Source organism: Nuphar pumila, chromosome 11, assembly GCF_984573655.1.
Source record: "Nuphar pumila chromosome 11, dmNupPumi1.hap1.1, whole genome shotgun sequence".
Lineage (NCBI taxonomy): Eukaryota > Viridiplantae > Streptophyta > Magnoliopsida > Nymphaeales > Nymphaeaceae > Nuphar > Nuphar pumila.
Genome location: NC_143259.1, coordinates 99,860,259 through 99,875,058, shown reverse-complemented (window position 1 = coordinate 99,875,058; position 14,800 = coordinate 99,860,259). Strand labels below are relative to the sequence as shown.

General features: G+C 37.5%; 1 protein-coding gene across 1 annotated transcript in view; it reads right to left on the bottom strand.

Moving 5' to 3' along the window:
• Positions 1–2,356: 2,356 nt before the first annotated feature.
• EMB2754 (Vacuolar sorting protein 39) overlaps positions 2,357–14,800 on the bottom strand; it is a 78,428-nt gene continuing 65,984 nt past the window's right edge. Inside the window, exons 10-12 of the mRNA XM_089981667.1 lie at positions 6,097–6,540; positions 3,262–3,360; positions 2,357–3,014 (exon numbers count right to left, since the gene is read on the bottom strand). Of these exons, the coding sequence (XP_089837793.1) occupies positions 2,814–3,014; positions 3,262–3,360; positions 6,097–6,540 (744 nt within the window). The 3' untranslated portion in view covers positions 2,357–2,813. The remainder of the gene's footprint in view (positions 3,015–3,261; positions 3,361–6,096; positions 6,541–14,800) is intronic.

Sequence of the window (14,800 nt, the reverse complement as noted above, 5' to 3'; positions counted from 1 at the left end):
TGGGTACGTCTTCTTACTTTCTGGGGGCGCGATCTCTTGGAGGAGTGGAAAGCAGACGACCACTGCTGCCCACACCATGGAGGCAGAATTCATAGCATTGTATGAGACTACCTTGCAGGCTATATGGTTAAAGAACTTCATATCACAGTTAAAGGTGGTTGATTCCATTGGAAAGCCATTGAAGGTCTACTGTGATAATGAAGTTGCGGTGCCCTTTTCAAACAACAAAAGTACTACATCATGTAAGCATATGGAATTGAAGTATTTTGTTGTTAAAGAAAGGACAGAGAATCATTTAGTGCATATTGTTAATATTAGTACCAAAGAGATGATTGTTGATCCTCTTACTAAAAGGCTAGCACCGGGATTATATTCTGAACATGTAATGAGGATGGGCTTGTTAAACTTTTTTTGACATATGCATATAAATAAAATGATCACTTTCATTTCTTGATTCTTATTTTTTTTTTTTTTTGTTAATCTCATAAGGATTACAGATTCAACTAAGGACCTATAGAATACAATAAAAAGGTTATTCTATTCATCAAGTTATTCTCATAAGGTTTTCTGGTTAAAGGGTTTATCGTCGGATCAAGTGGGAGAATGTTGGATTAACCACCACGATTGACGTGGTGGTTATCCACGATGTGGATTCATCCCCACATCTCGAATGATCTCTTCCGATAAATCGGCATAGGATCAAGGGAGAACGGTTACGCAAATCATTCTCACCCTATGCCATATATAAGGGTGTCATAAGCAACCCTTTAAAGTATTGGTAATCTGCTACAGAAAGGAAGAGGTCTACTCATCGGCTGCATTCGAAAGCCTGCATTTGTGGTGGCTGCAGCTCGACTGAGCAGAGAAATCCCCTTTGTCCTGAACGACTATCACCCTTCAGCAGTGACCTTCTCTGCTCCAGTCGAACCCCACCATCGGCAACAACAGCCCGACAATGGTTGTCTCAGGTACGCAGCACCTCCTATGTGCTTTTGCTATTTACCTAACAATCTCTGTTTGTTTGGTTGCCTCAATACAGGGTCACCGGAATCAACAGGGGAGGCTTTCCCGGACGACCCCAACACACGTCACCTTGTGTTGGGACGTTGCAAGTTTGAATCCCAATGGTATGGTTGTATAACTGTTAGGGGTCTGCCTAACCCTAGCTTTCTCTGTCGAAAAAAAAAAATGGCCCACTACCATGAACGAGGAAACATGACGGGACAAATGGTGCTCTCTCTCTCTCTCTCTCTCTCTCTCTCTCTCTCTCTCTCTCTCTCTCTTTCTCTCTCTCTCTCTCTGTTTTTCTTTTTAATCGGAAAAGATGGACAGTTGTGGTTAAAGATTCCATTAGTTACGTCCACAAAAAGAGACCATCAATGTGGCGTCTCATTTTCTCCTAATAATCTATTGAAGGGGGTTGATCTTTCATTTGCTAATAACCAGAACACCACAAAAAGATATTTTCAAGGAATCAAGGAATGGATCCGTATGAGAGAGAGACAGCATATCAAATCTTTTGCATAAGATTTAGACAGGCCGTGTCTAAGACTGACACCACATACTTCACATAATGAAGTGTACATATGTAAGAATCAAATGGCTCCATTCACCAATCAAATCTTGAGGTTGATCTAGGCTTGGGTATATGAGCCAGAACGTAGACTAATTCAAGCTTAGGCTGGCTGGACTCATTATTCCAGTTATATATCAACTTATCCAATATCATTGTAGAATTCGTGAGGATGTTTATTAAGATTTGCTGGGACGTTCAAAGTTTTCAGACAACTTGCCTCACCCACATAAACCCTCAGTTGACCACAGATCTTGGGGTTTGGGTTTCAGGTTTATGGTTTGGCGTTTAGGGTTTTGAGTTTGGGGTTTAAATGTATGGTAATTGGTTAACCAACTTAATTCAAATGTATTACAAGTCTTTTAATTGAGATTTTATAATGTAAAATAAATTTATTGTCATGCATTGAGCTACCATTGATAATCTGATCACATTGATGATGATTCCGAAAGCTCAGGCTCCAAGCGGACATCCTGTGGTGTTCTAAATACTATCTAGAGTCTCTAGCTGACTAGAGGAGTCAGTTAAGCTTAGGTTGGTTTCCACTTTTTTTTATTGGATGGGCAAGCAGGGGTTAGGCAGACCCTCACCAGTACAAAACAAGCAAAGAGATTGTATCTGATCTAATGTAAGATACGAATTGGGAGGCTTATCCTTCCAGATTTTAAATTGATGAAGTGGTTGGGTTCATTTTTTCTATAACCATAGACGGTAGTTGTATAGCATACCGTGTTGATCCATGTTGAGAGACCAACAACAACAATTCTTATCAAGAACCAAAAGAAAAGGAGAAGAAACTTCATCCATTCATGAAAAGGCAAAAGGTTATCCGTCAAATATATACACAACAATTAATAATGTTAATACAATGATTATGTAAGAAGAATACAACAATCTCACACTATACACAACTGCAAACAGGTAAAGATCACCAAAAACACATCCCAATTAAGAGAGGGGAAACAAACAGGACACTCTTTTACACTAGCCTTGGAAGACATGAATCTGGTATCAGAGTGAACATGGAGAAAGTGTTGAATGTTTGCAAAGCCAACAATTACAAGGTGCTCAACTGCACTAGAGAGAGAAAGAGGCTATCAAGTACTGTTCATATTGGGAGAAGGCACCCGACAAATCAGCTTGGGCTGTTGAAGCTATTCTCAACAAAATGAATATGACAACAAACAAGGATCTCAGGAAGCCTCGCATCCTACATTTCCCTTGTGTTCTGGTTGAACAGCTAGGCACTTCTGATAACAGATGCACCACGTACAGCATTCATACTTTGGGAATCCCTAAAGCAAACAAAGTGAACAAGTGTGGTGCCATTTGGATATATCGCAAAAACACTAGTGCCAATCCGTTTGTTGCAGAGTGAGCACATGCTTTCACTGCCTATTGTTGCCATCCTCCTCCGATTCTTATAAAGCTCTTCTTTCACCTTAACAATGATAGAAGTAAAACACGAGAAGCCAGATTTCAATATAACCAGGTCGGATCACAGATGAATGTGGGCACAACTCAAGCATTTGGGATTCCCTCAAAAAAAAACTCAAGCATTTGGGAAATTGAGTAATAGTCAGTCAGTTACTGATCCCAATGAAACCAACTTCAGGAAGCACTGAAAGATGCAACTTAAGATACTGCCCAATCCTAGGGTCGATTTTCAAGCTTTATTGTACACATACCTGCAGGTTCTCACTTTGGCGCAGGCTACTGATCACAGAATAGTTGCGTCTCCCTTCACTTGATTTCTTCAAAAGAGGTTCAAGAAATGGAAGCAAATTCTGCAGACGAGAAAACAAAATTACGAACAATCAGTAAGTCTGATTTTAAACGGTAAGTTTGAAAGTCTCTCTCTCTCTCTCTCTCTCTCTCTCTCTCTCTCTCTCTCAGAGCCACTAGAAATATGTGAATTAGTGTGAATCAAGATTGTGGTTTTTTTTATTAAATTTTACCGTATGAATGTGATTTATATGCTTGGTTTGATGAGAACAGGCTCTTGGATCATCCGATTATAGTTCATAAGCAAAAAATTTTGCTTATGAACTATAATCTGATCATCCAAGAGCCTGTTCTCATAAAACCAAAGCATATAAATCACATTCATACGGTAAAATTTAAGAAAAAAACCATAATCTCAATTCACATATTTCTAGTTATCATATTCCAGTGGCTGAGAGAGAGAGAGAGAGATTGCAAACATGCTAAATGAGTTTTTCAGGCTTTTTTCGTTTTATTTTTAAATTCAGACTGTACAGATGTGATCTATGAAATTGATTTTATAGAGATCAGCTCTTGCACCATCGGATTCCAACGGATGGGTGGTTTTTATAAGGTTACGACAATTTTGGACCGTCAATTTTTTGAACCTTATAAAAACCTATCATGTGTCGGAAATGAGCACTCCAAGAGCTGTTCCCTATAAATTCAAGTATGTAGATCACATCGTCAGAATTTAAAAATAAAAATGAAAAATGTCCAAAAAACACATTTAGTATGTTTATATATATACATACATCACACACACACATACACACTAGAATATGAGAACTAGAATGTGAACTAGGCATTTTCAATGTTTTTTTGCAAATTTGTCCCTGCAGATGCATTCAGCATGGTCCATCTGCTATGAACTGACTCTTGAATCATGTTTTTAAAAAAAAAAACATGATTTTTGGATACATGAATATTTACAAAAATTCTAAACCGTCAATTTTCAAGCCTTAAAAAATCCTGCTGGTGCATCGCAATCGAATGATTCTAAGAACTGGTCCCTTTAAAACCAAACATGTAGATCACATCCATATGGTCAGATTTGGGAGGGGGGCACAATCTACTTCTCATATTCTAGTGGCTATATATATATATATATATATATATATATATATATATATATATTCATTTATTTACTTATTTATTTATTTATAAAGGAGAGAAATTTCAAAATACACATCTAAAGTTTTGGCAATAATCACAGACGCATTAAATTTTTTATATTGTTAAAAACATGCATAAATTTATGTTCCGTTAATCAAAAAGAAACTTCTGTCAATTTAACTTGGGTTATTATTAACCCAAGTTTACTTAATGGGATAAAGTTACTAATTTACCCTCAACATTAATCGGTTTTCTAAAAAAAGATTTCAAAGACACGCCTAAAGTTTCAGCAATAATTTATAAGGCGCCTAGCTTTTAGCAATTACTGCATACATTTAACGGCAACTTTGACGGAACTAAGCCCTGGGTGTTTCTGATTAATCATGAAAAAAAATTAGGTGTTTTTAACAATATTGAAAATTTAGGTGTGCTTTTTATTATTGCCCAAAAACTTGGGTGTGTTTTTTAAAATTTCCCTATAAAGAATTCTCTTTAGCCATGGTACTTTGAAAATATTCCATTTGACTAACAACACGTGATTTGAAAACTACATTAACCAGCTGCTCAGCCATTAAACACATTGCTTATAGATATTGAGATAGTATTGCAGTAAATTGAAAAAGAAAATATTTTCAAAGGCAAATTGTGATATTTGGAAATATTGATATTGTAAAAGAATATAATAACAGGATGGTATTTTTCAAATTATTGTAATATTATTGCCACTAGCAGGTTTTTCTTGGTTTCCGGATCTTTAACCTCCAACTTTTTCTGATTCAAGAATACGAAAAAAAAAATTCATAAAAGCAAAATTGAACCATTTGCAAGGCCCACTTGATTTCATTTTCAAAATCTTCACCTTTTTTGGTTTTTGGCAAGATTTCAGAAATTCGGAAAATAAGGATCTTAAAAATGACAAAATGATTTATTATTATTGGCTATTAAGAATCTATTAAATGCTTAATCCTCCACACATCTACAGATTAATGAAAGATCTATAAAGTTCCGTAGGATACTGCTTCAATCCAGCATCTTTTTGGTTTCCCATGAATCGTTCAGCATGTCCTTAGAGTCACTTCTTAAGGGGCATTTTCAGGAAAATAAAGAACAAAGGAGAACAGCTCAGTTTGAGTTGACTATAAAGGAGAGCAAAGGATGGAGAAGAGATGAAGGAAAGGAGAGAAGGAAGAAAATCGAAAGAAAGAAAAAGGGCAAAAGAAATGGGAAAAGGTAAAATAAATAATTAAAAAAAGAAAAAGAGAGGGCAAAGAAAAGAACAAAGGGAAGAAACATCTAAGTTCAACCAATTTTTTAGAAAATTTTCACCAATTCAAGGCATTTTCCTAATTCTTTGTTTTTTTTTTTAATTTTCAAATTCTTTCATAACTTCTCAAAACTGATGAGAATTCCCTGAGATGTATGAAAAACATACAGTGCAATAATTCGTGGCTGAGATATAGCTGGGACAGGAATTGACAATAATTTCAACTGAGACTTGGACCAAAACAGGCTAGCTTCACGAATCATAAACAGGGTAGTATCATATTTTTTATGAATGACAAAATACCAGATCATTTTCTTCTACTTTTTTTTCAAGAACTTCTTGTAGCGCTACTTTATCTGATTTGAGGTTAACAGAATACCTGCAGCTTGGTGTCTTTAGGTAGGAGCCTAAGAGCCTGAGCACCGTTGATCCTGTTCCAATTCCGGCTTAGTAGATCTATGGCTTCATCAATCATGATAAAACCAACTTCCCCATTTGTTTCATCTCCATCCACATCACTCTTACCACTGTCTGTGCTGCTTGCATTCCAACGCAAGTCCTCTGCTCCTTCTATTTCAGCAATTTTTTTCATCCCACGCACGCCTCTGCCCTTACTAACAGCACCAACTTTCTGATTTCCTGGAACTTGAGATGATGACAAGTTCACCATCCGCTGTTCAATCACTTTAGTTGACTTCTGGGGGTTGAGATATATTTGCAAAAGTGTGAGATAGATGTTACTGAATGCTTTTGAACTGGGTTGCTGCAGAACATTCTCATATACACGATCACAGTAGGCCAACGCCAGTTCAGGTCGATGAAGCTGCATTTTCGTGAACAGAATGACTTCACATCAATAAGAGATCTAAACTGGAAAAGTTTGCCAATGAAATAGATCATAAACCTGCAAAGAATTCAAGAAAAAAATGCCCAAAGTGTTGATTCAGTCATGTCATGTTACAGTTCACCGTTTCACCTTGCAGATTCAGTTATTGTAACGAAACAAGAAGTCTTCACACACCTCACTCAAGAGGCACAAATCACACCCACAAATCATCCAAAGCACAAAAACTACTAAGGGCTTACTAAGAACGCAATCACAAAGTGCTCATGCACAAGTCCACTATGGGAGAATCCAAAAAGCACTAAGGCTTACACAAGCACAAGAGTGCAAAAAATATCAAAAGAGAGACAACACTTAAAAATAATGAATTTATTCATCAAGGAACTTCAAAGAAGCTTACAAATACAAAGGGCCTTAAGCCCTTATTTATAGACAAGAAGAGGCCAAGAGGAAGCCTCCAAATAGATTTTCTTCTATACTTAGTCAAATTTTTAAAAATCTCAAATTTAACAAAGTGTGAAAATACGCGATATTACAGAAGATGTACATATTTTTTCGATCTTTTGCCTTCATAAATTGGTATTATCAACAAGTTTAGAAACAAAAATAAGATTCTTCATGTTGGAAACATAAAAGACATTAGAGACATTTAGAAAATTAGACTTAGACAAAAAAATAAATCAGAGTTATCGGAAGCACCTAGGAGTAAAGGGAAGCGCGCTTCCCCGATACGTGCTTCGGAAGCGCGAAACATCGCGCTTCCGAAACGCGTGGGGAAGCGTCCCCCATTTATGGGAAGCGCGCTTCCCCCTCGCTTCCCCCATTTTTTCATTTTTTTCGCTTCTCCCTCGCTTCCTAGGTCGCTTCCGATTCGCTTCCTAGGTCGCTTCCAAGACGGCTCATAATTTTCTTCTAAGTGGTCCCACGCTTTCCCGCTTCCTAAATTTTTGAAAGTGCCTCGCTTCCCGCTCCTGCTTCCTGTATCGCTTCCCGTTCCCGCTTCCTCGACTGATAACTCTGAGTGTGTGTGATGGGTGACGAGTCCCATCTCCAATAACAATACTATCTTTACCATGATAAAGAACCAAAGTTAAGAACTTACCCTCATCACCAGTAATGTGATTAGCAGCTATATAATCAAGATATCACATTCCTTGTGCATTCTGCTTTAAACTGAGTTATGACAAGTAGCAACTGCTTATCTATTGGGAGTTGACCTTCTTCACTACCCTGTGCACTACTCTTACCTCCAAATTGACTTTTGCCTTTATTCTTGTTTTGTGTTGTCTCTTGATTATATCTCAGATTATCCTTGAACCAACAATTCGCTTTCACATTACCTGATTTTTTGCATATGAAGTAAGAACAAGGCGTCTCCCTTGGGCATCAGTGTTAAGGAAAACATTCAGTGTGGGCAGTATACCTCGACCTCTATGATCGCGTCCCCTACCTCCTCTAAAGTATCCACCTCTTTCATGGCCTCACGAGACATTAGTGACCAGAATTTTCCGAGTTTCATTAGAAGCATCGAACAAGGCGTCTCCCTTGGGCATCAGTGTTAAGGAAAACATTCAGTGTGGGCAGTATACCTCAACCTCTATGATCGCGTCCCCTACCTCCTCTAAAGTATCCACCTCTTTCATGGCCTCACGAGACATTAGTGACCAGAATTTTCCGAGTTTCATTAGAAGCATCAACATCAACAAAAAGAGTCATCTCAATATGTAATAATTTTGCCCATAAATTCTCAAACGTAGGAAGCAACTCCAAGTACCGTAAGGTGGTAGAGAGGACATGATAATCAAGGCCAAGACCGTTGAGAGCATGTTGAACCATATCCTTTTATGATACTTCATAGCCAACGATAGCAAGTTGATCAATGATGTTCATTTATTAAGATACTCCATGATCGACATGAAACCTTTCTTTAAATTTTAAAATTTCCTCTTAAAAGACATTACCATGGATTCCAAAATTTGAGAATGTCTGGACTAATCTAGTCCAGAGTTAGGCACTACAATGAGCACCTTCTGTGACAAAGTGGAGATGTAGGCGATCAATGCCTGATCTCGCTTCATCTATGAAATAAAATATGATTTTTTTACATTAAAAGAAATTACAACCCCTTTGTCATAATTTTCCTCTTTGATAATATACTCTGGTGGAGGGACGATTGACCCATCAAAGTGTTCAGAGATATGTTGACTCTTAATGAAAGAAGTTATTTGCCTCTTCCAAGTTAGGAAATTAGAATTGCTCAAATTTTCAGAGACTAATTGAGGTAAAAATAGTCTGATTAGGTCAAACCGAGTTCAGCTCGGTCAAACTTAGTCAACTCGGTTCCCTGTCGAACCAACTTCTTATGCCTCGTTACGCTTGGCTCGGCATGCTAGCAGAGCTGACTTGATTTCTTGTACCGAGCTTGGCTCGGTCCGGTCGGCTCGAACTGGGTTCGGGTTTGACCCCTGCGACGCAATCATCGCTTCGTCCGTTAAAATAAGGTTTTAACATCATTCTTTATGCAACACAATAGAATCTTTTTTAGTGCTACACATCGGCACAACGGACAAGACATGCTTACCAAGGTACGAGCCTTTAAGAACCTACGCTCGGAATCGTCAGAGATTCAGACCATCTCCAAAGTAGGGGAAAGTTGCAAAGAAGAAGAATGTCAAGATACTTCTAACTAATACGTATTATATATATATATATATATATTAACTGAAGGATGCAGTTTTGCATATTTTTGTCTATTTTAAATTACGTCATTTACTTTGTCGTCGTGCTTTAATGTACATAGGCTCCAGCTTTCTGTAATTTGTTTAGCTCAATGTGTGGTTTCACACATCGAGCCTTGCTTTATGTCATTTATTTTGCCACCGCGCTATAATGTGCACAGGCTCCTACTTACGCAATTTACTTAGCCCAATATACGATTTTGTACACCGAGCTTCGCTTAAGCAATTTATTTAGCTTGATGTGTGATTTCACACATCGAGCCCTACTTTATGTCATTTACTTTGTCGCCGCGCTGTAACGTGCACAGAGGGGTCATATTTGTGATCGTTGGGAGTACTCCCAACGACTATAAGAAGGCATTTTACAAGAATGCTCTTACATAATGAGATAAAATACAAAAAATTAAAAGAAGACTAAAGAAAAGCCTATTTTCTAAAATGTGGGCAACCTAAATTATATTATTAATTATAGTTATATTGACATATATCTTGAATATATATATATATATGAAATTACACAACTTACAAAAGAACTCATGTCATTGAAAGTCTTCGTCATGTTTCTTCGTTAGTTCCTTCCATTGAAGGATGTATATGGTCTTCAATATTTTTGTTCAATCATTTGCTCAAAAACGGCTCTTCAATACTTGGAAAATTGTAAATAGATCATCAAGCCAAATATCTCAACTATACAAAAGAACCTATATATCATAAAAACAAAGAACATTTTAAAATATTATTTGTTCAAAATATATTGATATTATGGAAGGAGGCATAAATCATTAATCACCTTAAACATTCATGAAAACTTTTATGAAAATATGCACAATACCTTAATACTTCGAAATGAGAAAGTAAAACCTACTAGGAAAATTTCACAGCCATGCATAAGATGTGAAAAACTCAAGAAACAACCAACAAATAAAAAAGTTAACTTTAGGATAATCAACACATATATTTATCAAGAAAAAAGCACATTAATGCATGCAAGACATGAAATAGGATTTGTTGAGTAATATTAATATCATGAATAAATTGTAATATCTACGAATTTTAAGGTTTTGGGTTCAGGATCCGTTACCCGGATCCAAAAGGATATATAATAAAAGTTTTGGGTAATTTGGGTTTGGGCCCACATTGGAGCCAAATGGACCCAACCAGTGGATCCTACAGTTCAATGCCGACCCGAATCCACTTGGATCCCTCATTTTAGGCTGACCCGGATCCATATTTTTAAACATACGGATCCAGATCACTCGGATCCAGCGTCGCGGGACCCGAACCCGGACCCAACACCTTTTTATTTTAAAGGGGCTCAATTAGAAGAATCGTGCCTAGGGCACGATTCTTGCAGAGCGTCAAGAAGGCAAGGGGAGGGGTTACAGAGGAGAGAGAAGGTGGGGTTTGGTTCGACAAAGGGAGAAGGAGGGGGAGGTCTCGCCCTCGCACTTCTCATCTCTCTCTCATCATCGCCTGTAAATGGCGTATGGTGCTCAAAACACCCCAACAAGGAAGCCTCATGCAATTCAGATGACGAGATTTGCCCCTCATCACCCTCTCGACCGGCATCGCGGCTGGGGAAACAGCAGGCCGACCATCGTCTCGCGATAGCAGTCTCCGATCGTCGGAAAAAGCACCGGAAAAGGTAGGATTCTGGCCTTTTCTTGTTGGTTGCGGACTGAATCAATTGTGTTTGGGTCGGTCAAGGGGGAACCCCAATTCTTTTTCATGATTTAGAGTGTTTTCAATGTGATTCTTGGTAGCCAAAAAAACCCAGATTGGTGAGCTAGGGTTTCCCGGTAGTGGTGATGTCGATTTGGGGGTTCCCTTCATTTCTTTATGGGTTTTATGTCATGGACATCACTTGTTATTTTAGATGGGTTTTCTTGAAGTTTTTTGCGGGTACTTGTTATAAAGGGTTATTTGGTTGCTTAGTTTTAGTTTAGCCTATTTTTTTTCTTGATGTCATTCACTATTTGGATGGTATTATGAAGTATCGACCGAATGGTTTTGGTTGGATTTCTATTGGGTTTCTCTCTCCATTGCTTGTGTTTATGTCATAAATATTATGAGTTCCAAGATGGTTTTTACGAATCAAGTCGGAATCCCTCTTTTAGCTACTGTTATTCTTGGCTTAAGATGAGGGAGTCTTCGTGGGGACTACCACATCTTGAACTGTGAGTTAAGGGTTGTATAGGTCAATCAGCCTTGTGAACCAAAATGGTCATATAACTATTTGGGAGGTGCGATCTACTGGGAGATGCCGATTCATAGATGGTATGGTTGGGAATTTAGTTGTTATAGAAATCTTTATGTTTCAGATCTTCATGTTAAAGTGAGTTAAAATCTTGATTTGGTTTCTTGTTTTAATTTCTGTGAATAGTTCCTTTTTGAGATACATTCTGATTTCCGATTCTTGCTGTTTCCCAATATGAGTATCGTATTCTTGAAATTGAACACATGAGTATCAATTTGATTTGTGTTGTTGTTTCCATTTGGGTATCATATTCTTAAATGGGATTCCATGTGTTCATTTAACATCTTGCATATTGGTATATCAGTGAAGCATGTATACTTCAAGATTTACTGGAGATTATTCAAATGGGTAAAAGTCTGAACCCTTAGGGTGTTCGGCAGATCCTTGAATCGGGGTTTTTCCTGAATAGTTGATTTGGGAACGGTGATGAACTCACCAATGAATGATGCATGTTTCATTCTTGTGTATGCATGCTCTCTTGTTAAACTGACACACCCGATGAATGGGAGCTAAGTAGTTGTATGTACTTAACGTGGATACTTGTATCTGAAAGTGATTGGCTTTGTAGTGGTAGATGCTTTTATGAATAAAAATGGAAGAACAGAGTCAAGATGTTAGCATTTGTTATGCAACTCATAACTCTTACATACCATTAATGTTATTGCTCATTACATTAAGTGCGGTGCAATTTTACACAGGGTGTGATGACAATTCTATTAGGAATTGGATTGACAAATCTGGTCCAGATTTGCTATTTTAAATGGGTTTGCAATCCGGTCAGATTTGCTAAGTTCAAGAAATATGTAAAGTTGACCAGACCTTACTGAGTTTCATGTTATGTAGATTGAACAGATTGTGTGTGTGACCTGTTGACTGTTACGAACCTACATATGCCTATGTATATGTCAAGAATCCCAGACCTTTGGAACTTAGTTGGATGTTTAGCTAGGAGGATAGCGGGTCCGGGATTGGTAAGCCTAACCATCGTCCCTAGCATGTGCTAAAGCTTACACTTCTGCCCGGAAATTATGTAAATGTTGTTTTTGCATTTCATGATACTAGTTGTGTACTCTTGAAGGTGAGCATGACTAGGTTGTTGATGTTGCTTCTTGAGCATGTATGCTTGATGAGTATGTGTAATTTTATATGCACACTCACACACTCAAAAGGGATATGCAATGGTTAATACCCGTATGTGATGTAGGTAATACACATAGTGGGGATGCATATGATTGAGAAATGGCATGCTTATGATTGGGTTATGTTCATGTGTGTGGATGTTAACACATGAAAAAGTTTCGTGCCTACATTGATGGGACATAATTATTTATCGTACATTTATGGATTGGTTTCAAGTACATGTGCATACACGATCAGGTATAAATGTTCTCATGTACTTAAGAATTATGGATGAATGCATGTGTGTTAAGTGATTACATAAAAGCACTTGCACATGGATGATGAACACATACATATGATTATGGTAACTCATGCACATTGTTAAATTGGTTTGGATGGATGTGTATTTGGAGGCATGCTGACCTCATTGCATAAATTGCAAGTTATTATTTTTGCATATGATGCATCGATGGTCTAAATGAATCATCACAGGCCTAGAGAGCCTTGAGCTTGGGTTTGCTCTTTCTTTAATTGTTTAAATGCATCGCAATAATCATATTTACATAATGGTTTTAATTGTGTTGCTCTATGGTTGCCACGGGTAGTAGGCCGTGAAGAGCTACACATTGGTGATTTGTGAGCTTATGTTTGCATGTTGATTTGCAAGCCTATGATTAACTTTGCATGTTGATTTGCAAATGTGATTTTATTGCTCTATATTGCACTGTTCGATGTGTTTCCACGAACTTTAGTCCCGTGATGGTTCTCGCAGGGGTAGATGCGAGCTTCTGCCTTGTTTTTGCATGTTGAATTGCAAAACTCAATAATTGGCTTTTAATAAAAAGATAATGAATAAAAGCAATGTAATATACGTTTTGAGATATCTCATCTGGAGAATGAGGATCTTAGAGTTCCGATCTTGGGGAAACTGTGAGGATACAAAAACTTCGTGTGCTGCAATTTTGTCCCCTGAACCCGATATTAAGGTTCCTTCTCCTGACCATGGTTTTAGGAAGAGTCTGTCACTTTACCCGGAAGTGGTGTGTTGGTCACAGTTGTGAGTTTGTTTAGTACCAAGAAAGTAGCACTTGTGGGCGTAGGGTGTCTCTTGTGTCCCCGATATTAAATAGGAGGTCTAATGTTTCGAAGGTGATTCGGTCGAAGGCTAAGTTGGAACTCAGTAATAAAATACAAATTGTGTGTTAAGCTACCCTGAGAACCTACTTGACCTCAGGGATTATACTCGTTTGGTGTATCCGCGGGCAACGGTAATTAAAAAAGGAAACTTAAATTGTATGCATTTAATAGGGCATGCATATGGAAAATGAAGACTTTAAGGAAAGATAATAAAGCGTGCATGTATTGCACATAAATGATGCATATTCATGCTATGCATTAGAACATACATATGTTATTTGTTTCTTTAATTGTTATATGTTTGATGGATACATATTTAACTTCTAACGCATGTTAAATGCCCTGTTCTACTTGATTCGTAATTCATGGTATTGATTGGTGTTCTTTTAAGCCTAATGGATGTACCATGTGGTATGGATGCTTACTTGAATTATGAATTGTCATAATTGCTTTCCCCTGAATAATTGTGTGGATTCGTAATTGTGGTTGTGGGATATATAAATGTTGCTATTGATGTTACCTGTCAGCTAGCTTCTGATAAATTGTTGACTGTCGTAGTATAGACCTTTGTTTATTTTTTGTATATACTAAACATCATACTTGACACCCATATCACATACTGGATTCAAGATGTACCACATTAAAAGTTACAGATTTCCTACTTAGACAGTTGTAGTCTAATTCCTATAAATTTTCAAGTGAAGAATTGGAGTTAGGAGCGACTGCGGGATGAGGCTTCGATCGGGATTTTAGATTTACTGTTCCAAGGATAGTGTGAGGACTATGATCTTAATTTTCATTGATATTGAAATGAAAAGAATGTTTTGGTCTTGCTCCACCTGTAATGTTCTGAAATGCTTAGCCCTATGGTATGACTGGTTTTCACTGTTTAAAAAAAAATCCTCAAAAATTTGGGTTAAGATTTCGGAGCGTTACATAAATGACTCACAAAAAAGTGTTTAAATAATAAAATCCTACAAAGAGTACT